The sequence below is a fragment of the Haliotis asinina genome, chromosome 2 (genome assembly GCF_037392515.1).
Source record: "Haliotis asinina isolate JCU_RB_2024 chromosome 2, JCU_Hal_asi_v2, whole genome shotgun sequence".
Lineage (NCBI taxonomy): Eukaryota > Metazoa > Mollusca > Gastropoda > Lepetellida > Haliotidae > Haliotis > Haliotis asinina.
In genome coordinates this window covers 35,451,614-35,472,582 of record NC_090281.1, presented here as the reverse complement: position 1 = coordinate 35,472,582, position 20,969 = coordinate 35,451,614, and the positions used below count along the sequence as shown (strand labels likewise).

At 39.5% G+C, this 20,969-nt stretch overlaps 1 protein-coding gene across 2 annotated transcripts in view; it reads left to right on the top strand.

Annotated features, from left to right (window-relative positions):
• Nucleotides 1–20,969, top strand: part of LOC137273650 (FK506-binding protein 15-like) — a 57,177-nt gene that overhangs the window by 24,311 nt on the left and 11,897 nt on the right. For both annotated transcript variants that reach the window (XM_067806438.1, XM_067806437.1), the window contains exons 16-29: nucleotides 810–917; nucleotides 1,424–1,518; nucleotides 1,734–1,836; nucleotides 2,340–2,511; nucleotides 3,551–3,687; nucleotides 3,874–3,957; nucleotides 7,968–8,039; nucleotides 8,754–8,906; nucleotides 9,441–9,533; nucleotides 10,143–10,334; nucleotides 10,642–10,749; nucleotides 10,945–11,083; nucleotides 18,917–19,003; nucleotides 19,830–20,144. In XM_067806438.1, coding sequence (XP_067662539.1) covers nucleotides 810–917; nucleotides 1,424–1,518; nucleotides 1,734–1,836; nucleotides 2,340–2,511; nucleotides 3,551–3,687; nucleotides 3,874–3,957; nucleotides 7,968–8,039; nucleotides 8,754–8,906; nucleotides 9,441–9,533; nucleotides 10,143–10,334; nucleotides 10,642–10,749; nucleotides 10,945–11,083; nucleotides 18,917–19,003; nucleotides 19,830–20,144 — 1,858 coding nt within the window. The remainder of the gene's footprint in view (nucleotides 1–809; nucleotides 918–1,423; nucleotides 1,519–1,733; nucleotides 1,837–2,339; nucleotides 2,512–3,550; nucleotides 3,688–3,873; nucleotides 3,958–7,967; nucleotides 8,040–8,753; nucleotides 8,907–9,440; nucleotides 9,534–10,142; nucleotides 10,335–10,641; nucleotides 10,750–10,944; nucleotides 11,084–18,916; nucleotides 19,004–19,829; nucleotides 20,145–20,969) is intronic.

Here is a 20,969-nt window from a genome sequence, read left to right as displayed (position 1 = left end):
ATCTCTGCCCTTCAAGGTAATTTACTATGAAAACATCGCTAATTAACTCGGACTAGTGGGACTGCCTGAGGCAGAAGTGCTTTGTAGTTAGCCGATTACCGACTTCAAACGGATTATCAGGTGTGATGATAACCAATTAACAAAAGTCTTTAACAAAGAAGTTCAGCAAGCTCACACGATTCACTTGTGTTATTTTGATTTTAGCGATTTTGTTATAAAAAGACGATACTCCAGTAATTTCTCATCAGTGACAAAATGCCTGAACCAATGATATGTTGTCATTGTTGATTTATGTGGAGAAGATTGAATCACATGCGCTTCCATACAAGGGCGTTACCCCGTGAAATAGCGAGTAACACGAAAACATGGTACGTCACCCCTAGCGCTCGTGTGTTGCATTGGAAACCATCAGACGACAGAGCATTGTAACAATAAATTATTTATAAAAGATGAGGTGATATTTTTTGACGGAATTACAGTTTTGATAATCTACTGATATGCAATAATGTCCATGATCATCTTTTGCGATATTATCCCGAAAACATCTTACACCATGGTTAAAGTGCATGTGTATCTCCTGGTCAAGGGAGCTAACTCTTGACTCTCACCATTCCAGTTCGGACTCCTCGTAATTCGGACACAAAAGTCAGTCCCAGTCGAGTTCAAATTAGACAGCTTCCACTGTATTAACAAGTGCACTTGTTTTTTCAATTTTGTGGCAATGCATTGAAATGTGGTCATTCTGCTGGGAACAAATAAACTGCTGAATGACCACAGGATGGGTCTGAAGTATTTGATTGTGTTTTCAGGTGAATGTTCTAGGACCAGGGGCTGGTATGCCATCAGCTCTACAGTCCATGCATGCACCCACCATGGAGACTGGCGTCCTTCTACAGAATATCACAAGGATAGTACAAGTAAGTTCTTACACAATATACAGCTGGACAGGCATCTTGCATCTAATTGTTTTTCATGACAAACTTATCTTTGTAGTTTTAGTGTTTTGTGGGGCCTTACTGGTTGTGTCCTTGGGGAAGCCAAAATCTGTCCTCAACATGACAGTCGAAAAGTTGAAGCACTGGTCAGCGTGAGAAATATTAAGAAGTGGACTGGTTGGTCAGGTCCCGTGACTTGGAGGATGTTGTTCAGTACATTAGTCACTGGTTTGTCCAGTTCTGGATTGGTTATTCACAGATTGCTGACTCTACACATGACCGTCATTCATAAGTTCCTCTAATATAGACAAAGTGATGTCGATACCACTACAATCAAATGTTGGAATGTGAACTAGATTATCTGGTTGATTTTTCTTTTCAATGTCCATGGCTTTGAGCTATGTAATAAGGCATCTTTGATGATATCCAATGCTGGATGTCAGTAAACTAATGTTTTTTTTCGGTATATCATGCTCTCTTTTTTTCAGGAAAATGAAACTTTAAAGAAAGATGTTTATGAAAAAAGTGGCAAAATTGAAGCTCAAAATGAAAAGATTGCAGAACTTCTGCAGAAAAATCAGAGGTAAGTTCACACATGTTAGTATAATGCAAAATTTCAATAATATTATAATGCATGAAAATATATGATAATAGATTTCTGGAATGAATGCTGAACATGTATTTTGTATGAGAAACAAAAATATGATATTCATAGTGATTAGATGCATTGAATATTTTGATGCTGGCTAAAGTGAAGCTCAGCTTCATGAGTACAGGAACAGTGTCTGTTTTTGTTAGGTTTGTTGAGCAGAGCAACACCCTCCTAGAGGAGCGGAACGAGGGCTACAAGTATTCCGCCAACCAATCACAGGCCAGGGTGCTGGCACTCGAACAGGAGAAGGTAAGCTCAACTAGCCTCATACAATGAGATCTTTGTTATTCACAGTAAAAACTTGGAGATTAATAGGTGAGGTAAGGATTCAAGCTTATTTTGATGTTTTATGCGAGTCTGTGATTGCGATTTCACATATTGCAGTGTTCAGTAGTATCATTGGAGGCAGATTAGCTCTGTCTGAATTCACAAGAATATTCTGTCAAGAAATTGATTTATTGATGATGATCAGGTCATTTGAGTTTTCATCCATGGGTCAAAGTCAAGGTTCAAATTAAGCATTTCCCACAAGTCTAAAAATATTTAGGGCGATATTATGGATTCATGAAGAAACCCATGAATACAGTGTTTGGTTATTCCCCGATGTCATGTGACCTTACTCATGAATCAATTACTGGTTTGTCTGGTCCAGAACCCATTAGTAAATCATTGTTCAGGACTATTGATCAATATGGCTTAACATTATTCCTTCTACACCACTTGTTCTGATCTTGTGATGTCTGGTCCTTCAGGTGAATCTGTCCACTGAGTTGAGTACGCTATCCACTCAGCTGAGCAACCTACAGCTCGAGCTTGCCAACGCCAGAAAATCTGAGGCTGAAATAAAGCAGAAATTCCAATCCTCGGCAGAATCACGATCACAAACACAGGATGAGATTGATCGCCTCAAGCTGCAGAAAGCAGGTATGTGCAGCTGTAATTTGTTTCATAGACACAAATTTAATTTAGGTGTTGCACTGAATGATTACCTGTGATTACACAATGCTATTTAGAAAGTGGTCAAATGCAATGTATGTCATATTTGGGATTTCATTTTCTTAGTGAAGTTCAAATTCTAGCACTATTTTGGTTGAGTTCCATCTGGGATTCGAACCCGCACCCTGACTGTGCCTGATTCTGGGGTGAGGGTTCGAATCCCCGATGGAACTCAACCAAAAAGTGCTAGAATTTGTACTTTACTAAGAAAGTGAAATCCCAAACATGACATATGTTGAATGATTATGTGCTGAAGTCAGGTCCTGACAGTCATTTTATCGTGTAGTGTATCATGACCTAATTATAAAGGTACTTATAATAGTCTGCAAAATCTGTTAAATAAATTTACAGCCTTCACCTTCATATTAAATTCTTTCTTGACAGTGTTGCAATGCAGGATACAAGAATCTTTATCAAAACATCACATTAACAAAATGAAAGAAATTGTTATATATGCAGCTTGTCAATGCGCTACTTCCCAACAAAATTCCACTCATAAAAGAAGCCCTTGTTGAATGTTTCATTCACGGGACAGGTTACCAGCTGAACAAAATTTACTCATGTTGATGAATAAAATTCAACTATGAAGATGAAGAGAAAATGTCAATGCATCAGTGTTTCTGACTTATAAAAAGTGTGTGCACGTGTGCTCAGGCATTGGTCAAGAATTATTTGATTGAAAGTCCTGTGTCATTTACCTTACCAAAGGTGACAACTAATATACTCGCTTTACATACATGTTGCAGAAATTGAAGATAAACAGTCTCTCAAGATGTTGACACACATATAATGGTTTAATAAAACAACGTTGCTCTTGGGTACTTGGCCTGGGTCATGTTTGAAACGCAATGACGTCCATTTCTTATTGGAATCAGAGCCTAGTGTACACCTCTCTTTTTCAAAATCCTGGATTCACCATTCTGCATTGTATCCTATTCATGGCTTCACTGTCTTTTTTACCAAACAGAGGATGAGAAGCACATCGAGGACATGTCTACAGCGCTACGAGAGGAGAAGAAGTACAGGAAGACTCTAGAGAGCCAGCTTAACAACATGCAGGAAGAACACACTGACCTCAAGTCTGCCTACAACACAATGGAGAAGGTATCCACTTCACTATTTTAGTTCAGGCATCAGTGCCAAGTAGTCAGAGTATCCATGAAGATCTGTACATTGTCAAGCCCACTAGCAGACTAGTAATGCACTTGGATTATTTATAGTGCATCAAACAACATACCATGACTCGCTTGTCTTTTTGATGATTGTTACATATGGAATGTTGTTTTATAGAATCTGAATGACAGAAAGAGGAAGGCAAATGACGAGAGGCGAAAACTAGAAGAAGAAATGGAAGATATGAAGATCAGTTTAGAGGTAATTATAACATTCATATTTCTGACTTGGAAGTAGTTGGGATAATTATCCTGCATTAACTAGAGATTATTACACTCATGTTTGCAAGAAATATCATGTACTAGGAAAAATGAATATGGATTTTGATTATTCTTGCCATTTTTTCAAACAATATAACATATTTTTCCTTATCTTACCTAACACATGAATGTCGTTTTCTGATTGGCTAAGCGCTATTCTATTATTTTCAATGTACACCGTTGGGAATTCCGAACTCTTCTGGTCCTTCATGGTAGTACTTCTTTGCCTTGTATAACATTGCATCACGCATCAAGCTCGGAAATTACTGATGTTTTGCGACTGAAAATCAATATGAGGGAGATATCTCTAAATCTGATTACCTTGTGTCATCTGCAAAATGGTGATTTACCTTGCATTCAACAGAAGTGCTTCAAACAGTTCAAAATTAAAATTCAGGTGTTCGTTAGATAAATATATTGTTCTCTGGTCCCTTGGTATATTATCCTGACTTATGCTTATTATGTTTATCTCCTCCCTCTATGCGAAGAGAGTGGAACACTTGAAATCCCTTGAAGTTCCCTTCTAACTGAAGCAGACATACAATACATTCACCAACCGGAATCCAGCCAATACAGTCACATGACCAGCCATGCTTTCTCCTTCATTGGCAGCCATACTCTCTCCTTCATCGCCCTCTGAGGACAGTTGGTGGCACTATAGGTCCAGATACGGCAATAAGTTTTTGCCTATATTTCGGTCTTATAAATTGTGTCGTATTCTGTATATGGAGTGTAGTTATATTGTAAAATTATTGTTGAAACTTATAAATTTTCATTTGTTTTGGACATGTTTTCAGCAACCTAGACTTAGTCTTAGTTGATGAAATTGAAATTGACTGCATCTAGTAACCGTACATTGTTAACAGCTGACATTCATAATTTTAGTGATCAGCCTGATGGGGCATGGTCGAGCTGCCAGTGGGACTCACGGAATTGTCAGAATCGGGATCATCTCAGCCTAAGAAGTTGAAGTCATCATCATCTAAGACTAAGTCTTCAACTACTAGGTCTGTGTTGAAACTACACTTCACGGCTCCTGCAAAGTCCTTCAGCGATGACATGGTCCCTCCCGATTAACATCATATGTACGACAAACTTCCACTACTTCCTGACATACAGGTTGTCAGCTCTCATGATCAATGATCAACATCTACATTCTACATGTCAGATGCTCCTGCGAATCATCTGCCACTGCTTGCAACGCACTCACTGGACACTGGCCTCTTCGTGTAGCAGTACACCACTGATATGATGAACCTGATGGATCGCTGGTTTGAAGTGAATGGAAATGCCAGTCAGCAGCTACAACTACAGTTGCCCTTCATGATGGCTCACCAACTGAATTAGGTCTGCCAGATGCACGCTCCGTTCACGGAAACCATCGCCATCGACTGGATGTCAGTGCAGCTGCAATCTTTCTGTATCCCCCATTTGTCGAAGACGTCATCATTGTTCATTGTCTTCATCGGATACAGATTCCTGCAGGTGTAAGCGTAGGCATTCATGGAATGGAAGTCGTTCCTAGGATACACAAGTCAGGAGAACTATGATGACACTCAGTGCATGGACATCAGCACCCACCCGCGAATGCACTCACAGAAGGACCAAGATAGATGTCATCGATCTCCATCACCGGAGGAATCCCTCTTTTTAGACTCAGAGATTACGTTGTGGATCATAAATGGATTGGACTTAGCCTCCCTGTTGAAGGATTCCAACAAAGCTTACACCTAAAGATGAGTAACGAGGACATCGACGCTTTGACGTTTTTGCCAACTGCACCGATATCTGCCATGCCGGAAATATTATCTAGAGCCTTTCAGATGGTGACTAAGTATCAGCAACAACACATTCCAGCCTTCATTGCTCGTCGATTCCCATTACATCTGAAGGATGTTTTTATGAAACTGACTGGTGTAGACGAGTCATATAAGCTCATCCATGAAACTTGCAACAAATCCTATAAAGTGGAGGATAAGTGACTGACTCAACTGAATACAACCACTCGGCATACCTTTTTCAGACTCGCCCATTCCAGGGTTATCAACGAGGTTCTCTTCTCCAAGTTCAACAAACCACAGTATGAATAAGAAAGGATAATCCTCTCACCACTCAGAAGAAGGATCAACAATTTAGCCTCTACATCTGTGGGATTGAATCTGCTATGCCGTCAAGGTTTATTATCAGCATCATCTTGGGGCGACAGCTTTACTAAACCTTTATATCAAGCTCCCTGGACAGCATCTACGATATTCAAGGGCAGAATCAAGGACGTCGCTAAATCAGTCATTCAGGACTCAAGGAAAGTAATGATGATTTCTTTGCTCTCTGTCCACAAGAAGACTTCTCAGCGTTGCTCCAGCAAGTCGAAGTTCTCTGGGGTCCAAAGAGCAAGAGACAAGAAGTACACTGCTCATGGCGGCAAGGTTCTCCTTTCGTCACTATACCAGAGGAAACAGGAGCTCCAAACAACTGGAGTCTTCCAGCACCAGGCATTCCCTGATTACATCATGAGCATCCCATGAGACGGCTACAAAATCACTCTGCAGGCAATACCACTACTCACAAGAGACCCAGTACTCTTCGTGTACACAAGGGATCAACAAGACAAGTTAACCAACACCATGTCATCTCTATTAGAGAAAAGCGTAGTCGAAATATTACATCTAGATCAACTAACACCAGGATTCTACTCCCCAATCTTTCTGGTACCCAAGAGAAACTCCAAGGAAATGTTTCGACTTATATACAACATGAAGGAGTTCAAGAAGGATTATCTACTGAAATCAGAATGATTAAGAATGATCCATCTCATCCATGCAGCGGATTATCTGGCCAGCATTGATCTACAAGATGCCTACCTGCACTTTCCAATTCATCCAGAATGCAGGAAATATTTGTGCTTTCTATTCAACGGTCAGCACTATCAATGGACAGTCCTACCATTTGGAATATTTTCTGTCCCATGTCTATTTACTATGGTCAGCAAGCCCATCATCACTTACCTACATCAGCAGGGACTTCAAAGAAGAACTAGTTCAACTGGATGTGATCCCCTCATCTCATAGATGAATATTGGAAGAACAGAACAGAACTATCGCCATTATAATTCCCTGACCCACCGCCATAGTCATGAAAAGGAAAAATATGTAATTTAATTTTTTGAATAAAATTGATATTATATCTTTATCCTGACACATGATGTCAAGCCTTCCTCACTGCCAATCTCAGGCACTCTGAATTCACAGTAATTCTTGTGTTGGGCTTATGAGATTCGGAGAGAGTTGCAAGCATGGCTGGTCATGTGACTGTATTGGCCTGAAAGGAAGGCTGCTGAGAGTATTGTACATCTACTTCATTTGGAAGGGAACTTCAAGAGATTTCAAGTGTTCAGCTATCTTCACATAGAGGGAGGAGATAAGCATCATAAGTATGAGTCAGGATAAGTATTAAATATCTATTTTATTCAGAAAATTATGCATTTCATAATAAAGTGTCATTAAGCCAAGGTAAGCCAGTAAACATATGTTTAATATATGTGTTATGATGACAACAGCTCTGTTCAAACAACTTTACCTTTTCACATACAGGGATAGGATAGTAGGGTATTTATATATCGTTAATGTCAGCGTAGCTTGTACATGCTCAAGGAACTTTGAGTGTCCCCTTGATCAAGGGATGTCCATTTTTTCTGGCATTCTTGTAACCAGCTCAGCTCCCTATGTAGTATGGAACTGATGTAGCCTGTCAGGAACAGGCAGTTTCACATTGCCTCATCCTTACAAGATACCAACTTGCATCTAGGTGAACTGGGAGACGTAGTCACGGTATTTTGTAAAATAATTTCAATGAAACATTCAAGTGAGCTACTGTGCCTTGTATCATTGAATCTAGAAGAATCTTATATAACTGTTCATTGTCTGTACTGGTTAACATTGTTTGTATTTTCAGGGTGATATCCAATCTTTACGAGACAGGCTACGTAAACAGAAGACAAATGTAGACGTAGAGGCTGCTGATAAGGTAGGCCACAGAGTGTTCTCTCTGCTCTTCTGACCCCATACTGATCTGCGACTTAGGCGGGTTATTATTTGTTGCACTGCTATACTGCGTTAAACAAATCCTAGTGGAAGGTCGTGTCAGCTAACCATTTGATTCGACCAGTCCACACAGTTTACCAAACTGGGAAAGTTAACATTTGCACAAACTGTTTGAACTCTTACCTCGAAAACATTTGTACTCAAACTATTCAGAATGCTACTTTCCGCATGACCACTTCTGAGTGACACATCTGAAGGATACCATCAATTCACAATAGTGATTAAACAGTGGCTGAAAATAGAGTTTTTGTCAATATTCCACGATGTCATCATGCGGACATATAAACTAATAGTAACCATGTCATTAGGATCACTTCCAACAAAGCCGTCGTAGCACTAAATTAACCTTAACAAAGATGCTTGTCATAAGAGGTGACAGTTGGGATCGGGTTGTCAGGCTCACTGACTTGGTTGACACATCTTCATGTCCCATTTGCTTCGATGCTGTTAATCACTAATGTGTCTGGTCTAGACTCTATTATTAAAAGACTGCTGCCATATATCTGAAATAATTGTGAGTGCAGTGTCAAACAACAGATAAAACAACTTTAGCAAAAAACCTTGGGCTTTTGTTGCTCTGTGATTGGTTTGAGGAATGGGAACCAACCATTCACTGTATTGATGTACTCTCTCACAGGCAGCCAGGCTGGAGGAGGACATTGCTGCCGAGTGGCAGAAGAAATGTGACAAGCTGCTGAAGGCGGCATCAGACAAACACAACCGAGCCTTGCAGGAAGTTCAGGAAGAGAAGCGGGAACTGCAGCAGAAGATACAGGAAATTGAGAGCAAGGTAGGGCAACTTGTTAAGGCTTGTGCTGAGATAAGTAGGACAACTTGGGAGCAAACATAGGGAGGGAATCATGAGGATCACAGTCTTCAGCAACCCATACATGTTGTGATCAGTGACTAATAGGATCGTGTGATCAGACTTGCTGACTTGCCTGACATATGTAATTGTATCCTATTTGCCTGCGATCACGTTTATGGTGTTGGTCATGCCACCATATACCTGGAATATTGCTGAGAGTTACGTAAAACTAAACCCACACCCTCATACTGTTGATCACTGGATTGTGCTGTCCAGGCTCAATTATTTTGGCCGCCTCAGCCTAGCTGGAACATTGCTGAGTGGGTGTTAAACAACATACAAACAAACAAAAAGAGGAGATTTGGAGGTGCACATGGGTTTGTTCAGACATGGCAAATGTTGAAATCTCTGTTGAATATGATCATACCCAAATCAGCAATTGCAGCCATGATGAAAGTATCTAGATTGTCCAAAGAAAGTTTTCCGTCTGTAACTATGGTAACTTGTGTTCTGCAGCTGCAGACGGCGAAGAGCATGAGTGGTTCAAGTGAGCAACGTGTGTCCCAGCTTGAGGAGCAAGTGGAGGATCTCTCCATGTGGAAGGACAAGGTGAGGTGCTCCAGCATGTCTGTATTGTTGACTGTGAAGTCTGATTTGACAAAAAACCTGAGCAGTTACATAATTTTCTTAACATCACTCAGCTTATAGAAACTGCTCTCAAGGGTTTCAGAAACATTAGAAGTAGGATGTACATTTCCTTTTTTAGAGGGGAAGGCTGAGTCAACATTTGCCCTGGTTTCGTAAGTCTGCAGATATTTTTGTGTGACAGTTGATTGAAATGTAATTTACTCTCCTCTGTATGACGTGATTCCATGGTTTGCAGAATAATTTGAAAAACTGTATCAGTCATCCCGAAAATAACTTTTCATGCTGAACTACTGCAGAATTTGAGTTTGTGTTGTCACAACTGATCTGCAGATTCACTTCAATAAGTTATTTAATGTGAAGTTTAAAATGGCTTCAGAAAGGCCACCAGTTGCAAAACTATGAAATTTATGAAAACTGACCTTAAAAGTGTCCAGAATTGTGTGGAGAATTATCTACATATTGTTGCAAAAATTATAAACATTTGGATCAGTATTTGTTTAACAGCAAAGAAAAAATTAAACTGTATGTATTTGACAGCAAGACAACTTACTTGTGCGTGTGTATTCACAGTATGACAACTTACGGAGTCAGGCTGCAGCGATGAAAGAACGGTACGAGGACCGCATCAGTGAGCTGGAGGAGGAGAGAGACGGGGCGGAGGAGAGGATTCAGGGCCTCGTGGCACAGGTCCAGAAACTGAAGCAGCTTGCAGCGCCCTCTGGTGGAGCTCAGGCACCCGTGTCGGGTGATGTTGTGGGAGAGGTAAGAGGAAACTGTCTGAGTGTCTCTGCTGCAGTGAAGAGTTCTCGGGAGAGTTGATGTGAAGTGGGTGGTAAAGTAGTGTTCTGGTAGTAGCACATGATAGCTTGTGGATTTTCTTAGCAGATTGATGCTCATGGTGTTGATAACTGGATTTTCTCGACTAACAAACAAACGAAAGCAGTTATAGGTGAGGTCATTTGAAATTAGGTGTAATGTTGCATTCAAGAATACTGCACACTGTAGTGCAGGCAATCATGTCGTAAATAGTTGAAGTTGGATGCAGTAATTAAGTTAAGTAATGTTGCAGGTAAAGAAGATCATGAACAGCGTTTATCGTGGACTGAGAGAGGAGTTTGATGCGGAGGAGTCGTACACAGGAGCAGAAGTCCTCAGTGCCATCCTCAACGCCATCAAGGTAATGATTACAGAAAACTCATCCAAGACATGGGCAGTTGTACCCACAGTCAAAGCTGTTTGATGTAGAGTTACCTCCCGTTGTTGAATTATTGTCAATCAAAGTCAAACATGTGATTATATAACTGAAATACTGTTCAGAATGTCATAATGATATACCTTGCTCGCTCACTCACTCACACAAACACTCTTCCAGACCACAACACTACAGCTGGTCCAGCGACAACAGTCTGAAGGAGGTAAGACAGAGACGGAAGAAGAAGAGGAGGAAGAAGAAGAGGAAGAAGAAGAAGAGGAGGATGTAGAAGAAGAAGAGACACATAAACCTGTTCCAGGTATCTTATCTTCTTTACTAAGATGCTTTGCTGAAAGATCAGAGTCATGACAGTACTTTTTCAGGTGATGAAGTGCACTTTTATGTTTCGTTACACTGTATTGACATCACTGCACCAGTGTAATTTACCCCTTGAAAATTAGTCACCCCTTTGGTAACCGACATCATAGTACCTGTCTCCTACAGCTAACTCCATGCACACATTTATTGGTTTGAGTTTCCTCAGTCAACTTACATCACTGGTGGAAACATTATGTTTAACTGTTCCATGGGGAAAAAATGTCTCAGCTTGACACACAGTTAAACAGCGTCAGGGCAATGTTTGCTAACCATGCATGCATCTTCATGCTTTAACTAGGGCAGTGGAGTAGCTTAGTGTTTAAAACGTTCACTCGTCACGCTGAAGACCCAGGTTTGATTCCTTGCTTGGGTACAGTGTGTGAAGGCCATTTCTGGTCTTCCCATTGTGATATTACTGGAATATTGATGAAGTGGCATAAAACTAAACTCACTCACTCACTCACTCACTCACTCACTCACTCACTCGTGCTTTAAATATAATAGTTCAGGACAACACTGCACTTTATTACACAACATACATGGAGGTAGAAAAACATGTCTCTCTGTCTCAGTCAGAATGACACTGAAATCATCACTGCTGGTGAGATGCGACCAAATGGTCAAGTGATCAGACAGTCACTTAATGGATTACATGTCATGGTGATAACCAGATGGTATAGACTGATGCTCACTACATCAATCACTTGGTTGTCTAATGGTCATTTCACTGTTTACAGACCTCCATCATATGGGTGGAATATTGCTGAGTGTTGCATGAAACAACTAATAGAAGAACATGACACCAAAAACAACATTACAACTTTTAGGTTAACAAAACTTGAATCAACATTATTATGCAGAGTTACTCAAGAAAAGATGTTCACAAATGTATGATAATTAAACTGATGTTCAGTCCCTAACTTTCAAACACCTGGACAGTGGGTTAGGCTCCTGGTTGAGGCGTTCACTCAGGTTCAGTTCCCCACATGGGTACAAAATGTGAAGCTGGCCTCACATTCATGGGTTGAAAAATCCCATTGCCTGACGACTGGGACAGGTCAGTTGTCATTTCAAGCAAGAAAATAATAGTATCTTACTTGTCCGTTGGCTACTAGGAAATTTCTTCTGATGGTTTCAAACTACAAATAAACTTGAATTTCTTTTCATATCTGCTCTAAAGGTAGCCATTACATTTTGCAATGATAATAGAGCAGAGTTGTCTTTTGATTTGTTCACCATTGTATGGTTGGCCTGAATATCTATATCAAACACTGAGTTCCAGTAGTCAAATTGCTCATAAAATTTGTGTGTCTTTTCTTTACCTTTAACCTATTGATAAGTGAGCAATGTCTTCATCATTTGGAATTCTACTCATAAAAACATAGGTGATCTCGTTGACTTGCTTTACAAATGGATGGGTTCAGTTTTTAGTCCCTTGAGAACAACTGGGCAGTTTTCCAGTGAGCATTCTAGGGCAGAATAGACCAATTTTTTTGTGTTGCAAACAGTGTGGGATAGGCTTTTCTCCTGCAGAATCTGTATAATTTGATAAATATTCATCATTTGCTATCCAGCAGTTATGACTTGTACAACCTTTTATCTACACAGTTTATATAGACTCGTATATGTATCTGACTTAACCAGACATCTCACTCAACATGTGTATAGGTGTTTAACATTTTGTTGGAAAAATCAATTTTTACCTAGGAATTTGACCCAGCTATATTGAAAATCAATTTATGAATGTAGGGCATGTTTGGTAGTCACGACTCCAATATGTTGTTGAGCCATTAACACTTTATGTTGTCAAATGTCTTCCTTAACCAATGAACCTGGATGAAGCAATATATTGCCCCCTTTGGAAATAGCATTCTAATAGAGAAAAAAAACCACAAGCATTTAATAATCTGAAAGGGTCACAGGAATGTGTTTGGTAATGTAATCTGACACTATAAAAGCTTACTGAAAGTATTAGATTGTTAGGTTTTACAAATGAGGAACACTGATCACTGGATTTACAGAATGTTGTGGAAGATAATGTGATATTTTGCTCTCCATGGCAGAGAATTTGTTTCACTTTTTATCCCCCCGGCACGTAATGCTGGGGGATATAGTTGACCCCTTGGCTGTCCGTCCATCCGTAATCATTTTGTTTCCGGAGCATAACTCAGAAACCGTTCAATATTTTTAGACCAAACTTGATAGATGTAATGATCTCAGCCTATATTTGTGCCTTTTGCTGTTTACAGTGTTTTGGCATTTTTATTTTTTATTTTTTTTCCATGGAACATTTTGGTGTTAGTCGAATGGTGGGGTGGGCTTCGTTTCCGGAGCATAACTCAAAAACTCTTCAATATTTTTCTGCAGAACTTGGTAGATAGGTGTGGCAGACCCCAAAGTGGTGCCTTTTGATATTTACAGGTTTTTGTGATTTATTATTTTCTGGGTTTCCATGAAAACGTTTCGGACTTAGTCTCAAAATGGAGGGATGTGCTTCGTTTCCAGAGCAGAACTCAAAAACTGTTCAATATTTTTCTGCAAAACTTAGTAGATATGTGTGGCAGGCCCGAAAGTTGTGCCTTTTGATATTTCCAGGTTTTTGTGATTTATTATTTTCTGGGTTTCCATGGAAACGTTTCGGACTTAGTGTCAAAATGAAGGGATGTGCTTCATTTCCGGAGTGTAACTCAAAAAACATTCAATATTTTTCTGCAAAACTTGGTAGAAATACCAATCAGAAGCTGCAATGGTGCCTTTTGCTAGTTACAGGTTTTTGTGATTTCTTTGTTTCTCGGTTTCCGTGGAAACGATTTGGACTTTGTCTCAAAGGTGAGAGGTGTGTATAGTTTCCGGAGCATAACTCAAAAACTTCTTAATATCTGTCAGTATAACTTGCCAGATATGTGTGGCAGACCCCAAAGTGGTGCCTTTTGGTATTTACAGGTTTTTGTGATTTATTATTTTCTCAGTTTCCATGGAAACATTTCAGACTTAGTGTCAAAATTAAGGGATGTGCTTCGTTTCCGGAGCACAAACTCTAAAACTGTTGAATATTTTTCTGCAAAACTTGGTAGATATGTGTGGCAGGCCCGAAAAAGGTGCCTTTTGATATTTCCAGGTTTTTGTGATTTATTATTTTCTGGGTTTCCATGGAAACGTTTCGGACTTAGTGTCAAAATGAAGACATGTGCTTCGTTTCCGGAGCAGAACCTTAAAACCATTCAGTATTTTTCTGCAAAACTTGGTAGATATATCAGTCAGAACCTAAAGTGGTGCCTTTTGCTACTTACAGGTATTTGTGATTTGTTGTTTTCGTGGTCTCCATGGAAACGTTTTGGACTTAGTCTCAAAAGTGAGAGGTGTGTTTCATTTCCGGAGCAGAACTCAAAAACTTCTTAATATCTGTCAGTGTTACTTGGTAGATATGTGTGGCAGACCCCAGAGTGGTGCTTTTTGCTATTTAAAGGTTTTTGTGATTTATCATTTTCTTGGTTTCCATGGAAACATTTCGGACTTAGTGTCAAAATGAAGGGATGTGCTTCGTTTCTGGAGCAGAACTCAAAAATCGTTCAATATTTTTCTGCAAAACTTAGTAGATATATGCGTCTGAACCTGTAGTGGTGCCTTCTTAATATCTGTCAGTGTTACTTGGTAGATATGTGTGTTTTTATGATGTATTATAATTATTCCATGAACATGTTGCTGACTTCGTTTCTGGAGCACTACTCGAAAACCATTTCATATCTTTCGAAAGACCTTGGCAGATACACGAGACAGATCTTAAAGTGGTGACTTTTTCTGATTACAGATATATGGCATTTATATTTTTCATGAATTCCGTGGAAACAATTCAGATTTGGTCTAAAAACACAATAAGTAATTGTCGGATGATTTGTCCTTTCAAATATGTGGGGGCCGGGGGATATGTCATCTTCTGATGACTCTTGTTAATAAGTGCTAACTGCAGACCTTATTTCAAAAATCACAAATCAAACCATTCCCTTAGCCGATGTCTGCCTTGACTACAAAGTTTAGCATTCAGCCTACCTTGTTGTTAGGATGTTTTGTTTGATCAACTCAGTATAATTACACAGTGCCATTTAGAAATCGGTCAAATGTAACATATCTTAGTACAGAACAGATTCTGACTCAGGGTATGGGTTAGGATCTCAGATGGGACTCAACCCGACAAACGTACAAGAATCTGTACTGTACCAATAGAGTGGAATCCAAATGAAACATGTAACTCAGTATGTTGTGAAGTTTTTCATGGGTCCAGTGAATCTGGATTAGAGCACCCTACAGAAAGCACACTTCTGAACAGTATTTAATGCTGCTGGATATCCTGTAAAATTGTGTGGTACTAGGTTCTTCATTGCAGAGAATTTGTTTCACTTTAGAAAAAGTGCAGACAGCAAATTTATTTTGTCTCAAACACAAATCCCTGGCAATCCTTTAGCTGACGTCTGCTCTGACTACAAAGGTTAGCATTCAGGCCATCTTGCTGTACAGATACACTTATTTCACAAGGCAACTATGTCTAGATCTTAATTTGGTTTACAAGTGCTTAGTTCATATTTGTGGCCTTTCGGAAAGAAATGGTTACGGTAAACAACCAAATTTTCACGACCGTTTAATTTTCACAAACTTCACATCAGACTTCATGACGCGAGAATAAAAACATGCGATAATATAGATATATCATACACTCTATTCTGGTAAGTCAACAACATAAAAACAATACAGGTGTCATTGCTCAATCACGTGTCACCGCTGGGTTAATCTGAATTAACACGGCTCAGTCACGTTCTATTGTCATTGCCCTAACACCTAATTAAAAAAGATTAATTCTGAAATCAATTACTTTTAAGTTGTTGTTAGATCACTTCACAAATCTGCGTGTCGCATAAAAACATTCAGCAACGCCCTGTAACAAGATCACCTCGTGAAAATATGAAAAGGTTTGGTGACCATCACTCATGAAAATTTAAATCCACGGAAATAAGGCAGTTTACAGTATTTAATCAAATATGACAGTTTACAATTCCCAGGGCTCTCGTTGGCATCTTTTGTGAGTGGCAATATTACTGAGGATAATATTTCAATTATTTATGGTTAATATTCCATCATATTTGGTCTTTTTGTCATTTTGGTGAAATTGTGATTTTCTGTTTATTTTGCGTTCCACATTATTTACATATTTTGTACATCTAAATGATGTTTTTTGTTGATATCAGTTTGTCAGAATTTCAATAGGTAGGATTTGCATTGCATGGAGAATGCTATTCTATGCAGTATGCATTTCAAAACATTTTCTGACAGTGATATTTCTCTGTCATTTAATTTAAGTTCTTGAAGTCAGTTCACCAGATAGGAGGAATTTGCATCCCTTTGCCTTGACAGGATATTGTGCCCAAGAGATGAGAAGCCAGATATGCTTGAAGATGTAGAATAGAGCTAATACCTATCTAACTATCAGCTGTGCTCACACATCAAACTGATACAAGCAACAATAGCCTCACTCACTCACCCTCTCTTTCATTCTTTTACTCACCCAGCCACCTTACATCTCTCTCTATCTCTCTCTCTGTCTCTCGCTTTCTCTTTCTCTCTCTTTCTTTCTTTCTCTCTTTCTTTCTTACATACTTACAGCATTATACCAACCCCACATTGACCCCAAGCCGAAGAATTTCTACATTACACCAAACTTTAACACCTGATTACCTTGGTCTAAATGTATCCCAACACAGCTCAAAATGTTTTCATTGCAACTTGGATGAAAACAACATGTAAACAATCCTCAACAGCTAACACTGAAACAGGAGAACAAGATCATGAATATTCATGAGATCAGACATTCAAAACCAGTCAAGCCTGTCACTACCACATTCCCAGTCACGTCATCCATGGAGGTTAAGTATGTGACATGTGACATGCACCACTGCACAGTGACAGTCAGGTGTGAAGTCAAGTGTACATCCCCTCATACATCCCACCTGGTAGATATTCCTTGATATGACCTGTTGAGGTGTTTGCAGAAATTCAAGGTAATATTACTGCATTGAGAGCGAGCTGCAGACTGACAAGTGGGTGGCTGGAACAATCCCAGGTTAGGCCAGTTTTATTTTAGACAGCTGCAGTGTAGAGTTAAACATGCCAGACAGACAGTCAGCGAACAAGGAATGTATTTGTATTGGAGTTAAGTGTGAACGTGCTGTGCATATGCATGCTCATTGTATGTAGCATCTGTATTGTATCAGTTCGGTAAGTAATAGCACAATGGAGTATTTCTTTTTTTCTGAAACCGTTCTTTGATATAAAAGTTAAAAATCTAACTAGATAGCTATGTTTAAGGTGTGGGGATAAAACTGTCAGCGTTTTTATTTGACAAATAGTGTTAATGGGTCTGACCCAGTTTTGTACAGGATACTGTCGTGATGGTGGATTGTTTATGTTTGATTGACCCACGAGGCGAAGATATGTGTTAGTGGGGAGTTGTTGCAATGTTACATGACTAGATATCTGTTGGTTTGGGAGTAAATCTCTGTAGGTTTTGGACTAGGTCTGTTCATTTCTTGAGTGAATCTGTTTTTATATTTCAGTGTTGAACTCTTCAGTAGATTTAAGTCATTGCTGGAATATTTGTGTTGGTTTTTGAGGACATTTGGTCCTCTCTTCAGAATATTTGGCTTGGTTTTTGGGTAGGTTCGTGTTGGTTTTGAGTAGATACGTGTTCGCTCTTGAGTAGATTTGTGTTTGTTTTGGATACATTTGTTTTGCTCTTCAGTAGATTTGTGGTTCTTTTGAGTAGTTTGTGTCAGTATTTCAAAGGAGTATTTAGTGCTATTCAGTTTCATCATGTTGGATTCTGAGTGGGCTTGTGTCAGTTGTGTTTTCAACAGGTTTGTTTGAGAAAATTTGTCTTCCATTTTCTAACAAATTGAGTTTGTGAATGGGGAATAATTGATAATAAGATTAATGATAGTCAGTATTATGGGTGAGCAATCATACCTGTTGATTCAAGAGGTAGAAACAACTAGCCCCAAAGGACTTACACATCATTTTATGGCTGATAGTTATCTAGCATGTTTCATGACAACATATAGCTGCTCCTGCTGTGTCCACTCAAAACACATTTCTGTGAGTTTCAGTTTCAGTTTCAGTGGCAGATGTCATCATAAAGGTTGGAATAAGATCACAATTATTTTGTTGAAGAGTGCTTCTTATATAAGTTAACTTTTGTGGATATGTGTTTGGAAGAATGTGGGAGTTAGTTTTGCAATAAGGTATGTGGTGTTGTTTTTAAAATGTTCATGATGTTCAGCAATTACACTGCTCACTGAGACATGCAGGCCAGAAAAACTGCTAGCATCTTCCTCCATGGAAAAACCAATGGGATGTGATCATCTTGCCATTTAAAACTTCTTTGACACAGCCAGGTCAATAGTAGTTAGATGCCCTGGTTTGGCTGTTTCAATACATCAATTTAAACATCCTAGACCATCAAGGTTGTAGTTTGATCAAGTGCAATTTCACTGGAGGACTTCTCAGATCATGACTGAAGAGATTGTTATCTTAGCTGTGTTTTGATCAGATGCATTGCCACCAGACTTGTTTTGATCATGTCCGTTGTCACAAGTCTTGATCAGGGTCATTACCATTTTGTAAATCAAGAGATTTATATGTTTTGTTCCTATTGTCTGCATAAGCCTAGTTTTAATATACACAAGCTGACAGTATATTTGACTGTGAGGTTTCCCGTGTTCTGTTTCAGTGAAGGTAGCAGAAACTGTGAGACAGACCAGCACTTCTACAACAGAGCCTACTCCAGAACTACCACCAGAAAAACCACACCCAGCAGGTCAACTTGCTCTTCTGCATTAGCTCATGATCTGTGCCCAGTTAGATTCTGGGTCAGAACTGTTCCCAGCAACCTGTGCTGTTTGTAAGAAGCATGAACTGTGTTTTAGTTTTGTTTGATGTTGTTTCACACTGCACTCAGAAATATTCTAACTATATGGCAGCAGTATTTAAATAATCGGGTCTGGACCTGATGATCCAGTGAAAACAGCATCAATCTATGACAGGTGTCAACCAAGTCAGCTAGCCTACCTGAGCTTGTGACTGTACTCGGCAGTATCCCAGCTGTATGTTCTATCCGAGTCAGGACCAGACAATCCTGTGATCAACAACATAATTATTGATCTTGTTAGTATTCTGTTACAACAAGCATGGGTTGCTGAAGACAAATTCTAACTCGGATATTTACACATCTCATAGGTCATGTTGTAACTGTGGCATTCAAGCGCCAATGTCAAGTGTCAAGTGATGTGAGACCTGTTAATAAATGTACCATCAATTCTCAGTGGTGTTGACTTTTCCCCCTAATTTGGTTGCCGTGGTTAAGTTCAAGAGGTCGAAGGAAGCACAGTTGTATGGGGTGCTGTTATTCTCCGTGCGGTGAATATCATGAATGTCATGACAGCAAACTTCTTGTGCTGTTGTTCCTGTTGATATAGTAAAATCAAAGTTGAGTTTTCCTAGTTTTGTAGACAGTGCCATTCCACTGGGATGTAACTCATTGTAGTATTGTACTTTGGTGCAGGGGCAACAGGTTGGTGCTTCTCTTACTGCATTATGAATGTTATGATGGAAAAATCACTTGAATCTGTTGATTCTGCTTTCAGAACCTCTATCAGAACCAGTAGCCAAACCAAAGACTGAACCAGTGACTGAACCAGTGTCAGAACCTGTGACTGACCCAGTGTCAGAACCTGTGACTGACACAGTGTCAGAACTGGTGACAGATTCTGTGATAAAATTTGTGACAGAATCAGAGTCTGTGATACAGCCAATCACAGAACCAGCCACAGAGACAGTCACAGAACCAGTTGCAGAACCAGCGGCAGAACCAGCGGCAGAACCACCTACAGAATCATCACAGAAGACTGAGACTGAACAGTCGGATGCAGCCCCTCTTCCCAGTGAACCAGCAGACCAAGGTGAGTCAGTCAGCCTTTGCTCCATGTCTCCATATCTTAGACAAGTACCTTGTCCTGGTTGATCTGCAAATAGTACACTACTCAACTCCTCCCGGTATAAACATTAGCTTTCATGATATCACTGTAGAAAATGGCAGATGGAGCCTGTTGGTTGCCCAAAGCAAAAAGATCAACTTGTGTTGCATTCAAGTCTTATGCAATATGTTACACCATTTGCTGTCAGTCTTCTCTGCTAAAATATTGGTGACAACTTTCAAAATCTAAAAGTAACAAGCTTAACATGCCAATTACATCAGCTTGTAAAATGATGATGACCTGTTCGTGTAGTATAAATTACACCAGGACATAGTACAAGTCTGCCTCCTGTTTGTGTTGCCCAGACCTTGCTTGATGTACTGTCCCTAGCAAAGATGCCTCTCCTACAGAAGCCTAAAAACCTCACAAGACTGTATCATTCCCACAGCTTCAGACAAATCAGCAGTGTCAGAGCCGCTCCCAAATACAGAACCAGTTGTTTTATTTTTCAGGACTTGGTGACCTCATCTTCAGAATATCTGTATTAGGTTAGGTTAATGAGTTGTGTGTCGACAGTTTTGTTCCCCTAATACCAACAGTATGATCAAAATCATTCCAGAAGGCCATGGACTAGTAAGGTATTTAGCATGAACATAAACATAATGAATTTGGATTCCTAAATGCATCTCAAGTATAAGAAGGGATAACTACTTATATTTTGCATGGCCCAGAGAATTTTGTTACATAGTAATTCTATAAAACGTTATTGAGATAACCAAATCTTAGAAGGGTATGAGAGCTTTGATTGAT